At 48.7% G+C, this 19,223-nt stretch overlaps 1 protein-coding gene across 1 annotated transcript in view; it reads left to right on the top strand.

Moving 5' to 3' along the window:
- ACADM (acyl-CoA dehydrogenase medium chain) overlaps positions 1-19,223 on the top strand; it is a 64,184-nt gene that overhangs the window by 28,386 nt on the left and 16,575 nt on the right. The window contains exon 6 of the mRNA XM_082266225.1: positions 6,423-6,503. Coding sequence (XP_082122351.1) covers positions 6,423-6,503 — 81 coding nt within the window. The remainder of the gene's footprint in view (positions 1-6,422; positions 6,504-19,223) is intronic.

Raw genomic sequence — 19,223 nt, 5'->3', positions numbered from 1 at the left:
TCAAGCAGTGGTGTTTTGTTTTATGGTGTCACATGGGCTTTCTGCTTTCCTTTTTTATATACTGAACTTGAAGTGCACATGAACCAAAATGCATTAATATGTAATACTGCACCCTGAGGGATGTCTCTTATTTGGCAAAGTAAATCCAACAGTTTTTTTTGTGTGTGTATTAGTGACTCCTGCAGCTAGAATCCTGGCAACAAACAGACAGTTATGCACAGATCTGAGACAGGTTTAGCACTGGAAATGAGACATGGGGTGGGGGGGGATTTACTAAAACTGGTGCACACAGAATTTGGTGCAGCTGTGCATGGTAACCAATCAGCTGCTAACTTCATGAATATGCGTGCATCGGTTTTATTAAATCCCCCCCGAGTATCACTCCATACAAAAGCGCAATGAAGGAGTGGTAAGTGGTGGGTTTTATATTGTTGCAGTGCCATTTTTAGGGCAGCTAGGGGAGGATACTGCTTTGTACATTGTATCCTGTCCTCCTCCTCCTATGCTATTAACTGTTTGTAGAAGAGATGTATCTAATTACATTTTCTGGAATCTGCTTCGGTGTAGTCATGGGAGGCAGAAGGAGCGACTCCCCTGTGTCAGTGGCTGCTGCAGAGGAGAGGAGGGAGTCCTGGCAACAAAGCGGCAGTGGAAGTCAGCGGGTGAAGTCAAAGCTCTGGCAGGTTGAGCCCCATTGTCGCATGTTCCCTGACACGGGAGACGGAGCTTCTGCATCTCACGATTGAAAGTGGATTAAAGAAAACATGTCTGCAAACATTTCTTTCAATTACAGTATACAGTACAGCACAGGTAGAAGGAGGGGGAAGCCGTGTTTTTAGGCAGTCTCATTTTTAAACTTCCACTTTAACACTATACAGTATATAGATCCTTGGATGGGAAGGGCGATCTCTCGGGTATCACTGCAGCTGTAACGATGCTCGAGATATCATCATCCATTCATCATCTTTTTTTTGAGTAGCCAATTTCCTACAAAGTAAAAGTGATAGAGTTGCACTGAAATTTCGGCAGCTTAAACATATCGGCTAAAAATGATGTTTTCGACATTTTGCTGATTAGAGAAAAAAGTGTCAATAATGGCGCTGAAAACGCATGTGATTTTGCTGAGATTTTATCACAATTTTACTGTGCTTATTGATGCTTTTTCAATGCATTTCAACAGGGAGGTGCAGTTTTGGTGTCTTTCTTTTTTTTTTTTTTTTTTACCTGACCAAAAATGCAGCAAGCTAAATTTTTACCACCACAATGGAAGCACAACGGAACCAGTGTGAAGACATACATAGAACTTAAAGGGATGCATTTTTCTTGAGCTTTTCTTGCGCTAAAAGGTGCCGATTATGGGGGACAAATAAAATGTTGACTAGAATAGAAATATATATACATACACACACACATATATATATATATATAATTTATTTCTTTTTTTTTTTTAAAAAACGTATGTTTTCGGTTAAGTGCATCCTAAATTTTTGGTTTAGACACCAAATTTTCCTTTCAGTGCGCCTCTAAAGAGAGCTCAAAGTGGCTATAGAGCTGCTGGATCACTTTTACAGGCCGCTGCCTTACGCCTTTACCAGCCTCTCCAGAGCGACCATGAAGCCCGGTATCACCACCACCGGATCTGTGAAGCTATGGGAGGGGAGGAAGGTACATCAGTACCCAACCCCTATTTGTGATGTTAGAAACCTGACAAGGATTTCGTCACTTCAGGTTTCGGTTTGTTGTTGACAAGCTGTTACCAGCTTGTAAAAGCATCTGTCAAACCGATCTCGGATTGATCTGATACTTGGGAGGGCAGAGGACAGATTTGTGATCTAATAGACCCCAGATCTCTCAGTAAGGAGGATCTGTCATGTTCCATGACATCAAATGAAAGGTACAGTGTAATTTTATTTAAAAAAAAAAAAAAGTAATACAATTTTAAAAGATTTAGAGAGCCTCAGTGCACGTAGGTCCCAAACTAATATGTAAACGGCAATCGCACCACACGTCGTTAATATCAGAGTGAGAGACCTAATTCTAGCCACAGACTCCCTGTGTAATGTTCACGATAGCCTCTGGTGTCCTTGGACTCTCCCTCCTCATTGGCTGAGACCACAGCGGGAGCCCATTGGACACTCGGCGAGCTGAGCCACTGCTCTGTGTCTTATGGACGCATAAAGCAGCAACTCTGGAGCGAGCATGTAGCGGAGCCTCCAGGGCAAGCGGCTTGCTATGGGGGCACTGCTCGAGGGGGAGGAGCCAGGAGCTTCAGCGGGGGACCCCAAAAGAAGAGGATCGGAGCTGCTCTGTGCAAAACCATTACACAGAGGAGGCAAGTGTAAGGCCTCTTGCACACGATACTCCTGTTTGAGCATCTACTTTTTCATCTGTTTTTTTAAAAAATGTATATGCGTATTTTCTCGCATATGCATTCGTGCAGTTTTGCACAAATGCGTGGAAGCGTATTCTCATGTTCTTGTTTTGTGCATTATGTAAATGGACATTTGCGCACATTTTTGCGCATTTGCACGCATGAGACATAAATTACTGCCCAAAAATGCAGATTTTTTTCTATTTTGTTTTTACTGAAGAATGCACGGTGCTCATTTATGCGCCTGTGTGCAAAGGCACCTTACAATAAATGGGCTGTATTTTAGTGTGCAAGAGGCCTAACATGTTTGTTATTTTTAGAAACAAAAAAAAAAAAACACGAAGCTATAGGATCACTTTAAACATCTGGCAATCGTACTTGGCAGCCGGCAGGTAGCTAGAGGTGGCAGGGTTAAAGCATTGCCTGAAGTCGCACTTCACCCTGACATCTCTCATGACTCACTGTTTTATTTGTCACAGCAATAAATCGAAGCATCTGACGTCACCGCTTGCATATTGGAGTTCTCTGAACTCTAAGTGGTTGTATCCTCACCAAAAAAAAAAAAACAACCCTGCAGGATAAAGGCATAATGAGCTAGTATGCATTGCATACTAGCTCATTATAAAATACCTTAAAATGAAGCCCCAACACAGTCGCCTGGGCACCACTGAGGAAGCTGTCATGTTCCCTCGGCGTCTCTTCCGATTTCTGCAGCTCCGGCGCTGCGAGTGGCTGGAGCCGCGATGACATCACTCCCGCGCATGCTCGCAGATTTTTACTATCCGGCAAGGAGCCGGCAAAGAGCCGGACCTTCAGAGCACATGCGCCGCCACAGAGCGGCTGCATGCAGGGCGAATATCTCCTAAACCTTGCAGGTTTAGGAGATATTAATTATACCTACAGGTAAGCCTTATTATAGGCTTACCTGTAGGTAAAAGGTAAAAATCGGCGATACTTCCGCTTTAAGGGCATTGGGGAGCTCCAGGTCTTTTTCTGGCTATATGTACAATTGTAAAATGGCAGGATCTGCATCACTTTAGACTTGACTTCCCTTTGGGAGTATCTCGGCAAAAATTACTTTTTTTTTTTTTTTGTTGAAGGGGATGCCAAACAGCTGACCTGTATCTTAGTGTAGACCTCTGGGGAAAATCAGTGAGCCAATCACACAAACAGGAAATTACATTTCTGGGAGGCATTCTGTACTCCATCTGTGTACGGAACACCTCCAGGTAGCCATAGTCCATGCATTTTACAGAAAATGACAGCTTTGCAGACTAAAAAGGAAAGGTAATTTTTAAAGGAGTTCTAAAGTCAGAAGGTTTTTTTTATCTTCATGCATTCAGTCCCAGGTCCCAGTGTTGGAAACCCCTAGGTGCATGCCCTGCTGATTGCAGTATAGGTATAGTGCAGGGGGGTCCTAGTGCACAGACCAGTGCACAGCAAAGTCTCCCCTAAACGTGTCATACCTTGGGGGGGGGGGGGGTTCCCTTTCAGAGGGTGCAGTGTTGCAGAGGATGCAGGAAAGATCCTGGCAGCATGCTTCAGTGTTTGTACCTGATGGTGGCCATTTTCCCTTAGTCTGGCTGGTCCCTGGTTGGCGGCCATATTTGTGTAGCTGGATGATGTCACAGGGGCCATTTTCCCTTAGTCTAGTAGATGCTGGAGACAACTGAATCCTCGTGGGGATGCCAAAGCTCCTCTTCTTCCTCCTTAGTTTCCTCTTCCTGTGTCGGGGACATTTGAACAGGGATAGCGTCTGTAACGGAACTGCAACCCACACTGTACTTGTGGACTTCCGTCAGTATACGGGTTCCTCCCTGTCCTAAACATAGATATCAGGTTTTCCAGCCACCCTCATACAAAGCTAGCCAACAACTTAGCTTGTATTGTTTTGGAACCTTCCAGGATAAGAACTGTTTATTCATACACAAGCACAAAGAGATATACACTGTGGGACTACACCCCCTCCCCGTTAGCAGCCAATCCACATACACATATACAGTATCTCAAAAAGTGAGTACACCCCTCACATTTTTGTAAATATTTTATTATATCTTTTCAAAAGATAATGTCCCAGAGGTGTTCTATTGGATTTAGATCAGGCAAGCATGGGGGCCATTCAATGGTATCAATTTCTTCATCCTCCAGAAACTGGCTGCATACTCTCGCCACATGAGGCCAGGAGGAACCTAGGACCCACTGTACCAGTGACCCAATGGCAGTCAAGGTGCAATTGTCTAGCCTGTAGAGGTCTATTCGTCCCTCCATGGATATACCTCCTCAGACCATCACTGACCCACCACCAAACCAGACATCCCCCTCCTGATCAGATTACCCCACCAGGTCAGGTGCCTGATCACATTATCCTATCCAGATTAAATTGTATACAGAAATATAATTAACCTGAATTAATTATCTAAGGAACCACCAACACAAACAGTATTCTACTTTTACACCAGTAACTCGCAGATGACAGTGATTCAATCAACCTGAGCCAATTAACTAGCAAACCGCTGTCCTCAAGCTCCTGAAGTACAATATACATTATCATAAGTGTAAACGCAGAACCCTCAGTAGATAGGTGAGTAAATAAGAATATTCAACAATGTGGGGAAGACAGGTGGTTGAGCTGATACTAGCCTTTGCTACGAGTCTGACTGTGTGAAGCAGTCTTCATATGTTTCTTGAGATGTATGGTTGATAAATATTACTGTCCCATTTGAAGTAATCCAAACCATATTCTCAGTGTTCATTAAGTACCTGTCCCTAAGAGGGGCCTAGGAGGCTTGGAGAGGGACTTCCAAACCTCTCTAAGGTTAAGTTGTGTTCCACGGGCCCCCCAACCAAAGTGACCCCCGTCACAATAACATCCTCTACGGCTTCTCCTGACCCTTTAACATCTGTCACATGTGCTCAGGGTGAACCTGCTCTCATCTGTGAAAAGCACAGGGTGCCAGTGGCAGACCTGCCAATTCTGGTGTTCAATGGCAAATGCCAATCAAGCTCCACGGTGCCGGGCAGTGAGCACAGGGCCCACTAGAGGACATCGGGCCCTCAGGCCACCCTCATGAAGTCTGTTTCGGATTGTTTGGTCGGAGACATTCACACCAGTGGCCTGCTGGAGGTAATTTTTTAGGGCTCTGGCAGTGATCATCCTGTTCCTCCTTGCATAAAAGAGCAGATACCGGTCCTACTGATGGATTAAGGACTTTCTATGGCCCTGTCCAGCTCCCCTAGAGTAACTGCCTGTCTCCAGGAATCTCCTCCATGCTCTTGAGACTGTACTGGGAGACACAGCAAACCTTCTGGCAATGGCACGTATTGATGTGCCATCCTGGAGGAATTGGACTGCCTGTGCAACCTCTATAGGGTCCAGGTATCGCCTCATGCTACCAGTAGTGACACTTACCCTAGCCAAATGCAAGACTAGTAAAAAGATGAGTAGAGAAAAAAAAAGGTCAGTGGCCTCTACCTGTAAATCCATTCCTGTTTTGGAGGTTTTCTCATTGTTGCCCTTCTAGTGCACCTGTTGTTAATTTCATTAACACCAAAGCAGCTGAAACTGATTAACAACCCCCTCTTCTACTTAACTGACCAGATCAATATCCCAGGAGTTTAGTTGACTTGATGCTATACTCTGATTAAAAATTTTCCTTTCATTTTTTTTTTTTTGAGCAGTGTATGAAAGCTGGACTTGTGCAGAAATGTATCTAAGAACAAATCTTGGTGCCCAAATAGAATGTACCTTTTCATGATTTTATGGCCACATGGGAGCATAAAAGGACGATTTTACTGTCGTGGGTAACAGGCATTCTTCCTCCTGACACCTTTTTTTGTACGAGCCCAAGTATTATTCTAAAAGTAAATGTTCTTTTGGCCATAGTAACTAATCAGCTAATGCAGCGGAGACAAAGGAAGAATATGGTTAGTACACTCAGGGATGCTTTTTACACAGAGGACGTAGTATGATTACATGGTTTGCTGTTAGCACTCTGAAACCCTGAAAGAACATTGTATTCAGAGATGGTGACAAATGTGTTCATTTTTACAGCAAATGCCAGTGATAATAGCCGGAAATGAGGCGCAGCAGAAGAAGTACCTGGGAAGAATGACTGAAGAACCTTTGATGTGTGTAAGTAAATGGTTTGGAGATATTTGTGTGCTGTTTGTATTGTGCTTTGCTGGCTTTTCAGTCCAGAGTGCTATTCTGAATGAAGGGAAAGAAAAAGCTGGAAAGAGAATCTGGTCATCTACCCCATCAAAGCCACGTGACTGGCCTTGGGGGTTTACTGCAATGTTAAAGTGGAACTTCACTCTCCTAATCAACATTAATTATTTTTAATCCTCATGCTGCTAGCATTAGTGAATAGATATGAAAATATATCAAACTTACTTGTTTTGAACTTTTTTTCCCTTTTGTTCATTGACGTACATAGCTCCTTCTTAACCATTGGGGTTATACTCCCCTCTACATGAGTAGGACACTAGGCAGAAAAAAAGTATGGCTACGCCTATGGGCAGTCCCAGGGGGTATACTCCTCTCAGTATAGGTATTCAGTTTGTTTCTGCCTAGTCAGGAGTAAGGACCTAGATCCTTGCTGGGATCTCTGGTCCTGGCAATTTTTTTTCTTTTGGATAGAATTTTTTTTCTCCTGTATTTTTTTTCCTGTGAGATCTACAATCAACTGCTGGATTGGGCGACGGACTGGATAATGTAGATCCAGTGGTCACCCCAGTCTGGCCAGCAAGCGCGCGAGACCTAAGCTCCGCGCTAGGTCGGCCGCGACATAGCCCCACTAGACGAGGGCTGGCCTGTGAGTTAAACGCCAAGTGAGGTCGCATACGACTGGGTCTCAGGCCACGTCACAGCATTCTTCCTGGCCGACAGCCCCCCATTTCGATTGAGAGGAGGCTCTGTCTGGAGCGGGGCCCGCCTGGTTCCTGGTATGGTAACTGTCCCCCCTCTCCCCCTGGAAGGCTTGGGTGTGGACGTTCACTGACGCTGGGGCTGTGGGGTGGCCTGGTCCACCGCCTAGGGTGGGTGCAGGGTGCTGGCGATGGGGGCAGGGGGTGCGCCGCCGGCGACCGGGCTATTGCCTGTACCTGATGGCTCCTGCTAAGGCCCTCCCCCTTTCTGCTTGTGCAGTTTTTTGAGGCCTCAGGATCCCTCCTGGGTCCCTGGGAGCCTTGTGGTGCCATGCAGGGCTGCCATTTTCTTGTAGCCTGTGTGTTTAATGCACGGCCGCAATTTCTCTTACGTCCTCTTGACAGACGCAGCTCTCAATGCTTCTTCACGAATGGGTTATGCGCCATCTACAGAAGTAGACTAGGCAGTGAAAAGCTTTCACTCCACACGCCTATAGGGGCTGCCCTTCACCACATAACCCCAGACACACTGCTCTCACTTCCCCCGCTTTGCCATGGGAGAGGAGCATTATCAGTTTGTGGCGTTACCTTTTGGTCTCACTTCTGCTCCTCGGGTCTTCACGAAAGTGTTGGCCCTGGTGCTAGCATTGTTACGCCAATGGGAGATAGCAGGACTGGGCTACTTGGACGACCTCCTCTGCGAGCGGAGTCTCCTGCTGCTCTGGTGGAAAACCTGGAAATCGCTATACAAGCTTGAGGGTGTTTGGCTGGATTCTGAATTTTCAGAAGTCTGCTCTGATTCCGTCCATAAAGCTGCACTATCTGGGTCTGACTCTGGATTCAGCCTTAGCCAGAGTGCTTCTACCTCTGGACAAACTGCAGGCTGTAATTCATCTCCTGCTGTCCATCAGATGGTATTCCCTCCGGACTTGCATGTGGGTGCTGGGCCTGATGGTGTCTACCTTCAAGACGGTACCATTTGCACAGTTCCATATGAGGTCCCTGCAAGGGAGATTCTGGCGTCTCTGGACAATCTAATCCGGCTGAGCCAGGGGAAGAGAGTCCCTGATATGGTGGCTTCGTTCTTCAGCTGGGAAAATTTTTCATCCCCTTGTATTGGACAGTGGTCCCCAAGGATACCAACCTGTCCGGGGAGGACTGGCCTCGCCAAGCTTGGTACGCCGATCTGGTGTGGCTGGTCTCAGACATTGCTTTGAAGCTACCTCTGAGGGAGGATCTGCTGTCCCAAGGACCTATCTTCTATCCTGGTTTACAGTCGCTGGCTTTGACAGTTTGGCTATTGAACGCCAGGTGCTGATGGACAGAGGTTTGTCCATTCGGTGATTCTAACGTTTAAAGCTAGGAAATCTACTTCTAGGAAGATCTACCATCTTTAGTGGAAGACGTACATTGAGTGGTGTGAGTCTCTTGGTGTTCATCCTCGCTCTTTTTTTGGTGGCTCGGATCTTGACCTTCCTTCAACGGGGGTTTAAGCAGAAACTGGCCTTGAGTACTATCAAGGGTCAGGTGTCGGCCTTAGCGGTCTTCTTTCAACAGACTTGACCACATACTCCTTGATGCGTACTTTTCTTCAGGGAGTTAGGCACTTGACCCCTCCAGTGCGCTCTCTGTTGCTGCCTTGGGACCTCAATTTGTTGCTCTCAGTCCTCCAGAAGCCTCCTTTTGAGAATCTTTGTGAGATTCCTCTACTTACGCTGTCCCGGAAGGTAGCATTTTTGGCGGCTTTCACCACTGCGCACAGGTTATCTGAATTTGCGGCGTTACCCTGTCGTTCACCTTGGTAGTTCAGTGATGAGGTGGTTCTTCGCCCCTGTCCGTCGTTCCTTCCTCAGTTTGGCTCTGTTTTTCATTTGAATGAAGACATTGTGTTGCCTTCCCTGTGTCCCAGGCCAAATCATCTGAAGGAAATTGCATTGCATGCCTTGGATGTGGTCCAGGCGATTGGGGTGTACCTGACAGCTACGCAGCCTTTTAGGAAATCAGACTCACTATTTGTGCTTATGGATGGGCCTCGGAAAGGGTTGTCCGCTTCCTCTGCGACCATTTCCAGATGGATCAGACAGACGGTGATTCAGGCCTATTCCATTAAGGGTCAGGTTTCTATTTCCCTGTCAAGGCGCACTCTGCTCGGGCGCTCAGTGCCTCCTGGGCCTTCTGTCATCAGGCGTCAGTGCTGCAGGTTTGCAAGGCAGCCACCTGGTCGTCTGTGCACACTTTCACAAGGTTCTATAAAGGGGATGTGTTGGCATCTGCGGATGCTTCCTTTGGCGGCAAGGTATTGCAGGCTGCTGTTTAGAGGCCCTGGTCCTCTTTGAGGGCGTAATGTTTTTTTCAGGTGTGCCCCTGTTTTGGTTGAGCTCCTGTTTACCTGGTTGGCTATAGCTAGCCATGGGAATTTCTTTTTCGCTGCTCCCACCCCACATGTTTAACACTGCTTTGGGATGTTCCAATGTTTAAGAAGATCAGGAGCTGTGTCCGTCAATGAACGAAAGAGAAAATGGGATTTCACTTTCATTCATTGATGGACACAGCTCCAGAATCTTCCTAACCATTGGGTTATGCTGCCCCCTACACGATTAGGACACTAGGCAGGAAAAAGCTTTACCAAGCCTATGGGGCGGTCCCAGGGGATATACTCCCACACATTGCTCTAGGCATTTGTTTTTTTTTTTTTTTTTTCTGCCTAGTCGGGAGTAAGGACCTAGTTCCTTCCTGGGATCTCATTTTTTTTCTTTTTTAAATGGAATTTTTTCCTTTTTATTATTTTCTGTTCCTGTGATAACTACAATCAACTGCTGGACTGGGATGCAGACCGGATATACCAGATCCTTAAGGTCTCCCGAGCGCGTGCAGGCCTCAGCTCCACGCTAAGTCGGCTGCGACATAGCACCACTGGATGGGGGCTGGTCTTCGAGTTAAACCTCTCGTGAGGGCGCACACGATCTTGTCCCGGCCTGAGTCGCATCGTGCTTCTTAGCCCGCAGCTCCCCTTCCTGGAAGAGGAACAGCTTCCCCCTGCCCTTGCAGAGCTGGCAGACCAGTTGGTCCAGGGGATGCAGTTTGTCTGTGATGCCTCTCTGGATGCGGCTCCCTTAATTTCTAGGCTGTCTGTGACAGCTGTAGTCCTTCGGTGCATGATATAGATGATATCATTAAGGGTCTTACAGGGGGGAAGAGTACTCTTCTTCCACGTGATTCCAGGGGCAATGAGTCTCATCGCAGATGTGGGCTCTTTTTTTTTCTCAGCTCATATGCGGCCTTTTCGTCTCTCAGGATCTCAAGACAAAGGACCTAAGTCTGTCAGGACCTCCTCCGGAGGTTCCAAAAGGACCTGGTCTGGTAAATCGAGACTTCCAGACCTGCAGAGAAGCCCTCTTCTTCTGCTTTTTTTTTTTTGGAATTTGTTTTTATTAATTTTATAAATAGACATACAAAACAAGGTATCCAAAAAGCATAACTATGCACATAACTAAGTGCAGCAATAACAATACAATAGTCAAAGTATCAAAAATAATCCCCATCTCCCCTCCCTCCCCCTTCCTCCTCCTCCTCCGGTGCAATACTTATAAAGGGTCATGTCCAAACGATATCCTAGGAAAATTTCAGCATGGCATTGTTTCCCCCACATGGGTCTTCATCTTATGTCAATATGTCTGCATCATCTGCTCACATCAGTTATTTAGGTACGTGGTATAATTGCTTAAACATCCCGAGGTGTCCCCCTCGCTCGGCAGAAAAGACTACTGCCTCCACCCGTGTTGGAGTACTTCCACCTTAGTCAAGGGTGGACGAATCCTGAGATCCAGCACTGCCATACTTTTTGAAACTTCAGACAAACTCTATTTTGATATGTAGCCTTATAGAATGGTAAAGCTTTATTAATGAGAGTCTTCCAGTACTTCAATGAGGGCGCCTCCACCCTCTTTCAGTATAACAGGATGGCCTTACGCGCATAGAACAGAGTGACGGAACAATAAAGTCCTTTGTGCCCGCAATGGGGCCAGCTCCTCCACCCAGCCAAGCCTACACACCGCCTGAGTCAAAGGCACCCTCAGAGCCGTAATATCCTCAGAGTCTTAGCCACCTTCTGCAAGAATTGCTGTATCGTAGGGCATTGCCAAAATACATGCTCAAAGTCTGCCAGAGAGTGCCGACACCGGCAACAGTCCGCAGAGCCAGAGGCATACATCCCAGCAATCCTGGCTGCAGTATAATAAACTCGATGGAGAATCTTATATTGTATGAGATGGTCTCTGGAAGACACCAAATACTTAAAAGGGTAATCCCACATATCATCCCAGTCATCGCCCTGAAGGTCAGGTATTGTAGACATTCACCTCTCCCTACATTTGTTAATTGACTTTGGGCGGGTTGTGAATAGTCCCTTGTAAACTAAAGACTGTCTTAGGAAGGCGTTCCGAAGCCAACAACTGCTCCAAGTCAGAGGACTGGATCTGTAAGGTGGTGCTTCCAAATAGAGAAAAGAAAGCATGGCGCAGCTGTAGGTAGCAGAAAAAGTACCGGTTATGGAGTTGAAATTTTGGACTTAAAGCGGAGTTCCGGGCACAGAAACCATTTTTTCAATAAACATACCCCCGGGACAGTCAGGGCTAGCACATTCCACAATGGCTAGCCTCTGATCTGTCCCGGTTCGCACTTACCTGCAAGATGAAATACTCACTTATAAAATTTCTTCCACAGCGTTGCCATCTCTCTTGTGGGCAGCTGAAGCCGGCGCGGTCCTCTTCTGCGTCTTCTTCCGCGTCCTCTTCTCCCAGAATGCGCCTGCACCGGCCCCTCTTGTCACTTCCGGTGCGGCGCCGCATTCCTCCACAGCTTCTGGGCATGCCCAGAAGCTGTTTAGCAGGGGAATGCGGCGTCGCCCCGGAAGTGACGAGCGGGGCCGGTGCCGTCGCATTGATTCCTGGGAGCGATGACGTTCAGCTCCCAGGAATCATCGCGAGACAGGAAGTGACGGCGGAGCCGCGGCGCTGAGGGAGGAAGTACCCTGAGGTGAGTATTTTCGATCTTCAATTACAAGGTGAGTTAAAAAAAAAAAAAAAAAAAAAAAAGAACCTAACTATCCAATTCCTTTTCAGGTGATGGAGAACTAGCGGACGGGCACAAAAAAAAAGATTGATTTTGTGCCCGGAACTCCGCTTTAAGTTCATCAAATGTAAGTAACTGCCCATCCACAATGTCTTTCAGCTGTTTAATTCCCATCTCCGCCCAGATACTAATGTCTGATATGGTAGCGAAATGTGGCAGGCGATGGTTGAACCAAAGCGGTGAGGCAGGAGAATGCCCGCTACCCTCTGGTTGCATAATATTCCTTACCCTGTCCCACGCCTTTATTGTGACCATGGAGCCAGTCAGTGCTCTACTATTCTGCGGTCCCTGAAATAATAGATGAGTCCTTCATAATAACCCACCAGTGCAGCCTCTAAAACGGTAGCTGCATCTCCTTCGTCCTTGGTCAACCATCTACACGCATAGACTATCTGACTTGCCAAAAAGTACTTATAAATAAGGCAGCGCTAAACCCCCCCTGGCCCACAAGCTCCTGGAGAACTCATATTCCCAATCTAGGGTGTGAAGAGGACCATAAAAAGGAACTAACCAGACCCTCTATCCTTTTAAAATAGGAGCTAGGGGTCTACACTGGTGAAATTCTAAGAAAGTAAAAGATAATGGGTAGGATCTTCATTTTGATTAAATTGATTTGTCCCAGCAGTGAAATGGTTAAATATTTCCATGCCTCCAAACAGTTTAGACGCCGGAATTATGGGATGAAGATTGAGAGCCACTAAGTCCAGCACCTTGGCTGAGATTACAACACCTAAATATTTAATTTGTGTTAATAAGTGGAAAATATCAACGTCACTGTGCAAATAAGCAAAATAAAGTGCATACAAGTAATCAAAGTGCCAATGTGCAAATTAATCGCAAAGTGCAATAGAATGTCCAAAATGTGTCAGTCCATTGTATAGCTTCCTCCGCCCTGTGAAAAATATAACTGAAAAAAGGTGCTTGAAAGATGCTTGAAAGCGCTTGTGCTTCCACCACCACCTAAAGATGGCCTCTCACCTTAAACTTAGACCCGTGTTTTACCACCAGGTCTAAGTGAGCAGTACACCTAAGGCCCCTTTCACACATACGGTCCGATCAGATCCGCCTGTCAGTTTTTCAGGCAGACCTGATCGGATGCCCCATGCATCTCTATGGGGCAGCGGAGACATGTCCGCTGACATCCATCCGATCCTGTCCGTCAAATCTGGACGGATGGAAACACTATTTTCCATCTGTCTGGCGGATCAGATCGGATGAGAACAGACAGGCGGTCCGTTCTCATCCGATTCCCCCATAGAGGACAGCGGGGATCTGACAACTCTGTCTCCGCACACAGAACGGAGACAGAGCTGTCATCCGCCTGCTCAGTGGGGATCGGTGGATCAATCCCCGCTGAGCAGAAAACGGAACGGACAGGTGTGAAAGGTCCCTTAGGGATAAAGATCTCTCCTCTACAGGCAATACTCCTTGGGGTCGCTTAATGGAATAGACTTAATAATCACCTCGGATCACTCCCAGCATCATCCGATGTACTTCTTTAGTGTGACACAATGGGGTGCTATACTAAAACTGGAGAGTGGAAAATCTGGTGCAGCTGTGCATGGTAGCCAATCAGCTTCTAACTAGAGTTATCCTGGCCCCAAGAAGAATACTGGCTTCTTGGGGCCAGTATTATCTGATATACGCCTTTCCCCCACTAAAACTTCTGCCGAGTCTTCTGCAAAGGATCGAGGCAGAAGGGATCCGGTCATCCTAGTGGCTCCAGACTGGCCTCGTCGGTCTTGGTATGCCGATCTGGTGTGACCGGTCACTGATGCCCCTTGGATACTTCCTCTCAGATAAGATCTATTGGCCCAAGGGCCAATCTTCCATCCTGCTTTACAGTCGCTGTCCCACATTGCTGTGCGATATCTGTTTGATGCATTTTCAGCCATACAAACTGTGTGGCTGAAATCGCATCGCATTCGCACCAAAATGGTGTAGGACCCTTTTTTTGGTTCGCACTGGAATCTGATCGCATGGGTGTTCACACCTATGCGATCTGATTCTTGCACCATTTCACAGTTCGCACTGCAATCTGCCTACCGATCTGGGGGTGTCACCAACTTTTACATTGACACCCCCAGCGATTCATGATTCAGATCTCAGTGTGAACCACTGTGTGATTCTGGTGTGATGTGGGAACCGGCACTGATTTGCAGGGTTTCCCGCATCGCACCAGTGTGAACTGGGACTAAGTGGAGAGAATATCTGTGATGCAGGCTGCACACCACAGCCCCATTTTATGAATGGGATATTACATTGCAGTATATAGCCAAGCGTGAGATTATAGATACTTTTGTAAACACACACACACACACACACGATTTACTAACAATGGAGCACCCAGGATCTGCTGCAGCTTTGCATGGTAGCCAATCAGCTTCTAACCTCAGCTTGTTTTAATTAAGCTTTGACAAAACCTGGAAGCTGATTGGTTTTTATGCAGAGCTACACCAAATTTTGCACGCTCCAGTAAGCCCTGGTTCACACCTATGTGGCTTTGAAATCTATTCTGGCCATTGAAATGAATTCTCAAACACTAGCGTTTAGTAGCGTCAAGCGTTTTTTTTTTTTTTTTTTTTATGCCCCAACTCTGCTTCTCCTGAAAGCACTGGCCGTTGGGTTTTTTTTTTTTTTCTCCTGCCTCTCAGTTTCTGCCACTCAATCCTGCTAAAAGCCTATGTGTGCATGGAAAATCAGGAAAATAAACATTAGATGCTCCAAGAAGCAGCTGTAAAAACTAGGGATAGACCGATATGTTTTTTTCAGGGCCGAAACCGATACCTATATTTTGGTCACAGCGTATCGGTATCGGCCGATATGGGCCAATATTTTGTACATTTAAAGTTTTGAAAAATAAAGACAATTTTTGACACAAATCTGGTACTGAACATGTTAATTTTTGTTTAATGCTTAATGGCTGGCTTGCTGGCACCCTGTGGTGGGTGGGTGGCTGGCACAGGGGCTGTGTGTAGCTGGTACAGGGCCTGTGGCTGGCTGGTATAGGGCCTGTGGCTGGCTGGCTGGTACAGGGCCTGTGGCTGGCTGGCTGGTACAGGGCCTGTGGCTGGCTGGCTGGTACAGGGCCTGTGGCTGGCTGGCTGGTACAGGGCCTGTGGCTGGCTGGCTGGTACAGGGCCTGTGGCTGGCTGGCTGGTACAGGGCCTGTGGCTGGCTGGCTGGTACAGGGCCTGTGGCTGGCTGGCTGGTACAGGGCCTGTGGCTGGCTGGCTGGTACAGGGCCTGTGGCTGGCTGGCTGGTACAGTGCCTGTGGCTGGCTGGCTGGTACTGGGCCTGTGGCTGGCTGGCTGGTACTGGGCCTGTGGCTGGCTGGCTGGTATAGAGCCTGTGGCTGGCTGGCTGGTACAGGGCCTGTGGCTGGCTGGTACTGGGCCTGTGGCTGGCTGGCTGGCTGGCTGGTATAGGGCCTGTGGCTGGCTGGCTGGTACTGGGCCTGTGGCTGGCTGGTACTGGGCCTGTGTCTGGCTGGCTGGTATAGGGCCTGTGTCTGGCTGGCTGGAACAGGGCCTGTGGCTGGCTGGCTGGAACAGGGCCTGTGGCTGGCTGGCTGGAACAGGGCCTGTGGCTGGCTGGCTGGTACAGGGCCTGTGGCTGGCTGGCTGGTACAGGGCCTGTGGCTGGCTGGCTGGTACAGGGCCTGTGGCTGGCTGGTACTGGGCCTGTGGCTGGCTGGTACTGGGCCTGTGGCTGGCTGGCTGGTATAGAGCCTGTGGCTGGCTGGCTGGCTGGCACAGGGGCTGTGTGGGTGGCTGGCTGGCACAGGGGCTGTGTGGGTGGCTGGCTGGCACAGGGGCTGTGGGTGGCTGGCTGGCACAGGGGCTGTGGGTGGCTGGCTGGTACTGGGCCTGTGGCTGGCTGGCTGGTATAGGGCCTGTGGCTGGCTGGTGCGCTGGTACAGTGCCTGTGGCTGGCTGGCTGGTACAGGGCCTGTGGGTGGCTGGCTGGCACCGGGCTGCTATGGGTGGGTGTATGACTGATACACTCCCGCAAGACTAGTCCCAACTCCAGACGAGGCTGTCCAAGGCGAGGGAGGCGGTCTAAGAAGGCAGAATGACGTCACAAAAAATCTGCACACAAAAAAACTGCACTATCGGCCAGTTCCGGGGCCAATACCGATATATCGGGGTAAGTGCATATCGACCTATCCCTGGTACAAACGTTCAGTATGCATAGGGCCTAAATCTCCCGCTCTGTGCATAATATGTATTCTTGTTTTCTCTTACGTCCTCCGACAGTCGCCGCCTCTTCATATTCGTCACATATGGGGTATTAGACTTTGCTCCGAAGGAGTAGCTAGGCAACAGAATATGTTAATAAAGCTTTTAACATATCCAACATATCCCACCCTCAAGGGGTGGTCCCCTCAGTCAATACCCTCCTACTTCCTGCAACCATATCTCAGTTTTAATGTCTAGCTTGTCAGGAGTGGCTGGCTCTCTCTGTGCTGGGACTTTATGTCCCAGACTCTTTCTTCTTTTTAATATTTTGTTTTGAGTTTTTCTCTCTACCTTTTACTTAGCTGTTGTTTTATCAGCGTTAGTTAGTTCTTCGGACGAAGAGGATCATGCGGACTGGGTCTCGGGCTGATCCCCCTGGTCGCAGGTCGTGGGTCAGTGGCTTCCCAGTCTGCCATCGAGCGTTCAGCCAGGTAACGCTCCTGGCATAGTGAACGACCCATCCCTGTTCGGTGCAGGGATGCTTGGTGAGGTGGCTACCTCACTGGACGCTGTGCGGTTTCTTAACCCACGTTCGGAGCGTCTTGTATGCGACTCTCCCTGCCTCATGTGTAGCGGCTTGTTCGCCTGTGCGGGTCCCCCACACCGTGGTGAGGTAAGTGTATTTATGTGGGGACCTGTCTGTCTGGAGGGGTGTCAGTCTGGGACTGTGTAACCTGTCTCTATGCACACTGTTTGTCTCCCTATCTCTCGGCTGCATGCTGTGGGCTGCAAGGGGGGGGGGGGGAGTTGTGTGGCACTATGAGTGTCAGCATGATCAGTGTGGAAAGCTGTGTGCTGTGGGGCATGTTTTATGGCATGTTTGGGCACTTACAGCGATCGCTGCGGCGATCGGTTCTGTTTTTTTACATACAGACATGTGTGCATTACTGCACTGTGGAGCGACGGTTTCGGCGCCAAAAGACGCCATTTTGCCTGCCCTCGCTCCGGCCGCATGTTTTACATGCATGGCGGCCATTTTCTTGTAGCCTCCATAGGTTTACATAGAGCGCCCTAGCAGCATCACTTCCTCTTCCCAGGAACACCGATCGAGGCAGCAGCAGCGGCGAGGGTCTCCTCAGGTTTTATCCTTCTGTTTCTTGCTATCCATTGCCTGTGTTCAGTTTACATATCCCTGTGGGGGTCTCATTGTGCTTAGTGTGACGCGGTGGGCTGCGCTTGCCGCGCTTGCTGAAAGGGGCAGTTAACCCTTGGTTGTCTGGCATTACAGGGGCAATGGATTCTCAGGAGGGCAAATTTCCTACAGTATTGGTGGAAAGCCAGGGGACCGCTGCTTCCCCCCCAGGGGGGGATTTAGCCACTATTGTGGCTGGCCTTGCTGCTCAGGTGCAAATGCTGGTGGCTGCTCAATCTACCAAAAGGCCCAGAGTTGTGCTCTCCTCTGATTCTGAGGGTCAAGGTGATGGGGCTGTTCTAGCTGGGGCTTCCCTATCGGGGTCCCGCTCCTCTCTTGATCTAGTGGGGTCTGAGGTGGAGGCTGAAGTTGAGGGGGTTGATAATTCTCCCCCTGGCTCGCCTGAAGAGCTTGCAATCATGGATGAGTTGATTGCTTCTATTAAGCAAACGCTACGTTTGCAGGACGAAGTGTGTCCCCCCGCTGCCTTGGCGGCTTATGGGACGCAGAGGAAACGCAGGACGCCACAGGTTTTCCCCTGCAATGCTGATTTTCAGCGCGCTGTTAAGGATCAATGGCGCGATCTGCGCAAACCTTTTGCGGTACCAAGTAGATTCAAGCTGCGTTATCCTTTTTCACCTGCCACTGATGAAAGGTGGTGCGTGCCTCCACCAGTGGATCATGCGATTGCGGTTTTGAACAAGGCCACTGCGATTCCTGCAGAGGGTTCACCCATTTTCCGTGATGCCACAGATAGGAGACTGGAGTCTCTGGCCCGTCATACGTATTCTGTTACGGGTTCTATGCTTAAAGCTCTGTTTGCTTCTCTCATGGCGGCCCAGGCGATCGCAAGTTGGACGCAGATGCTTAGGCGCGTCTTGGTGGCCGACTCGGCCTCGCCGGCGACCCTGGATATGGTGGATCAGATCCACCAGGGTGTCATGTATCTGTGTGATGCGGACCTGGACCTGATTCCGTTGGCTGCACGGGTGCACAGTGTGGCGGTGTTGTCTCGCCGCCTGGTTTGGTTAAAATGTTGGTCGGTGGACCAATCTTCGCGTAAGACCTTAGCCAATCTGCCTTATGATGGGTCTCGCCTTTTTGGGGAGTCCCTGGATGTGTTGATTAAGGGAATCACCGGGGGTAAGAGCACTCTCTTGCCCCATTTCCCCAAGGCTAAGGGGGCTTCTGGGAAGAAGCATGCTAATTTTCGGCCCCCTCAGGGGTCCTTTCGTGCCTTTCGGCCGCACTACAAGGGCAAGCCGTTCAAAGGTCAAGGCTCTCAGAAGAAGCCCTGGTCTGGTAAGCAGAAGTCCGGCCAATCCGGACCTGCAGCCCATAACAGTTCGGCCGGAAGGGGCGCCCTCACCCAGTTTTGGGGTGGGGGGACGCTTGCTCGGTTTTCTTCAGCCCTGGTTGGCCCGTGTGCGGGACAGATGGGTTCAGGAAATCGTTCGGTCTGGTTACAAGATCGAGTTTCTC

This window comes from Pelophylax lessonae (assembly GCF_965119305.1).
Source record: "Pelophylax lessonae genome assembly, chromosome: 8".
NCBI classification, from domain to species: Eukaryota; Metazoa; Chordata; class Amphibia; order Anura; family Ranidae; genus Pelophylax; species Pelophylax lessonae.
Note: the sequence above shows the minus strand (reverse complement) of the source record. Positions and strands in the feature narration are given on the sequence as shown.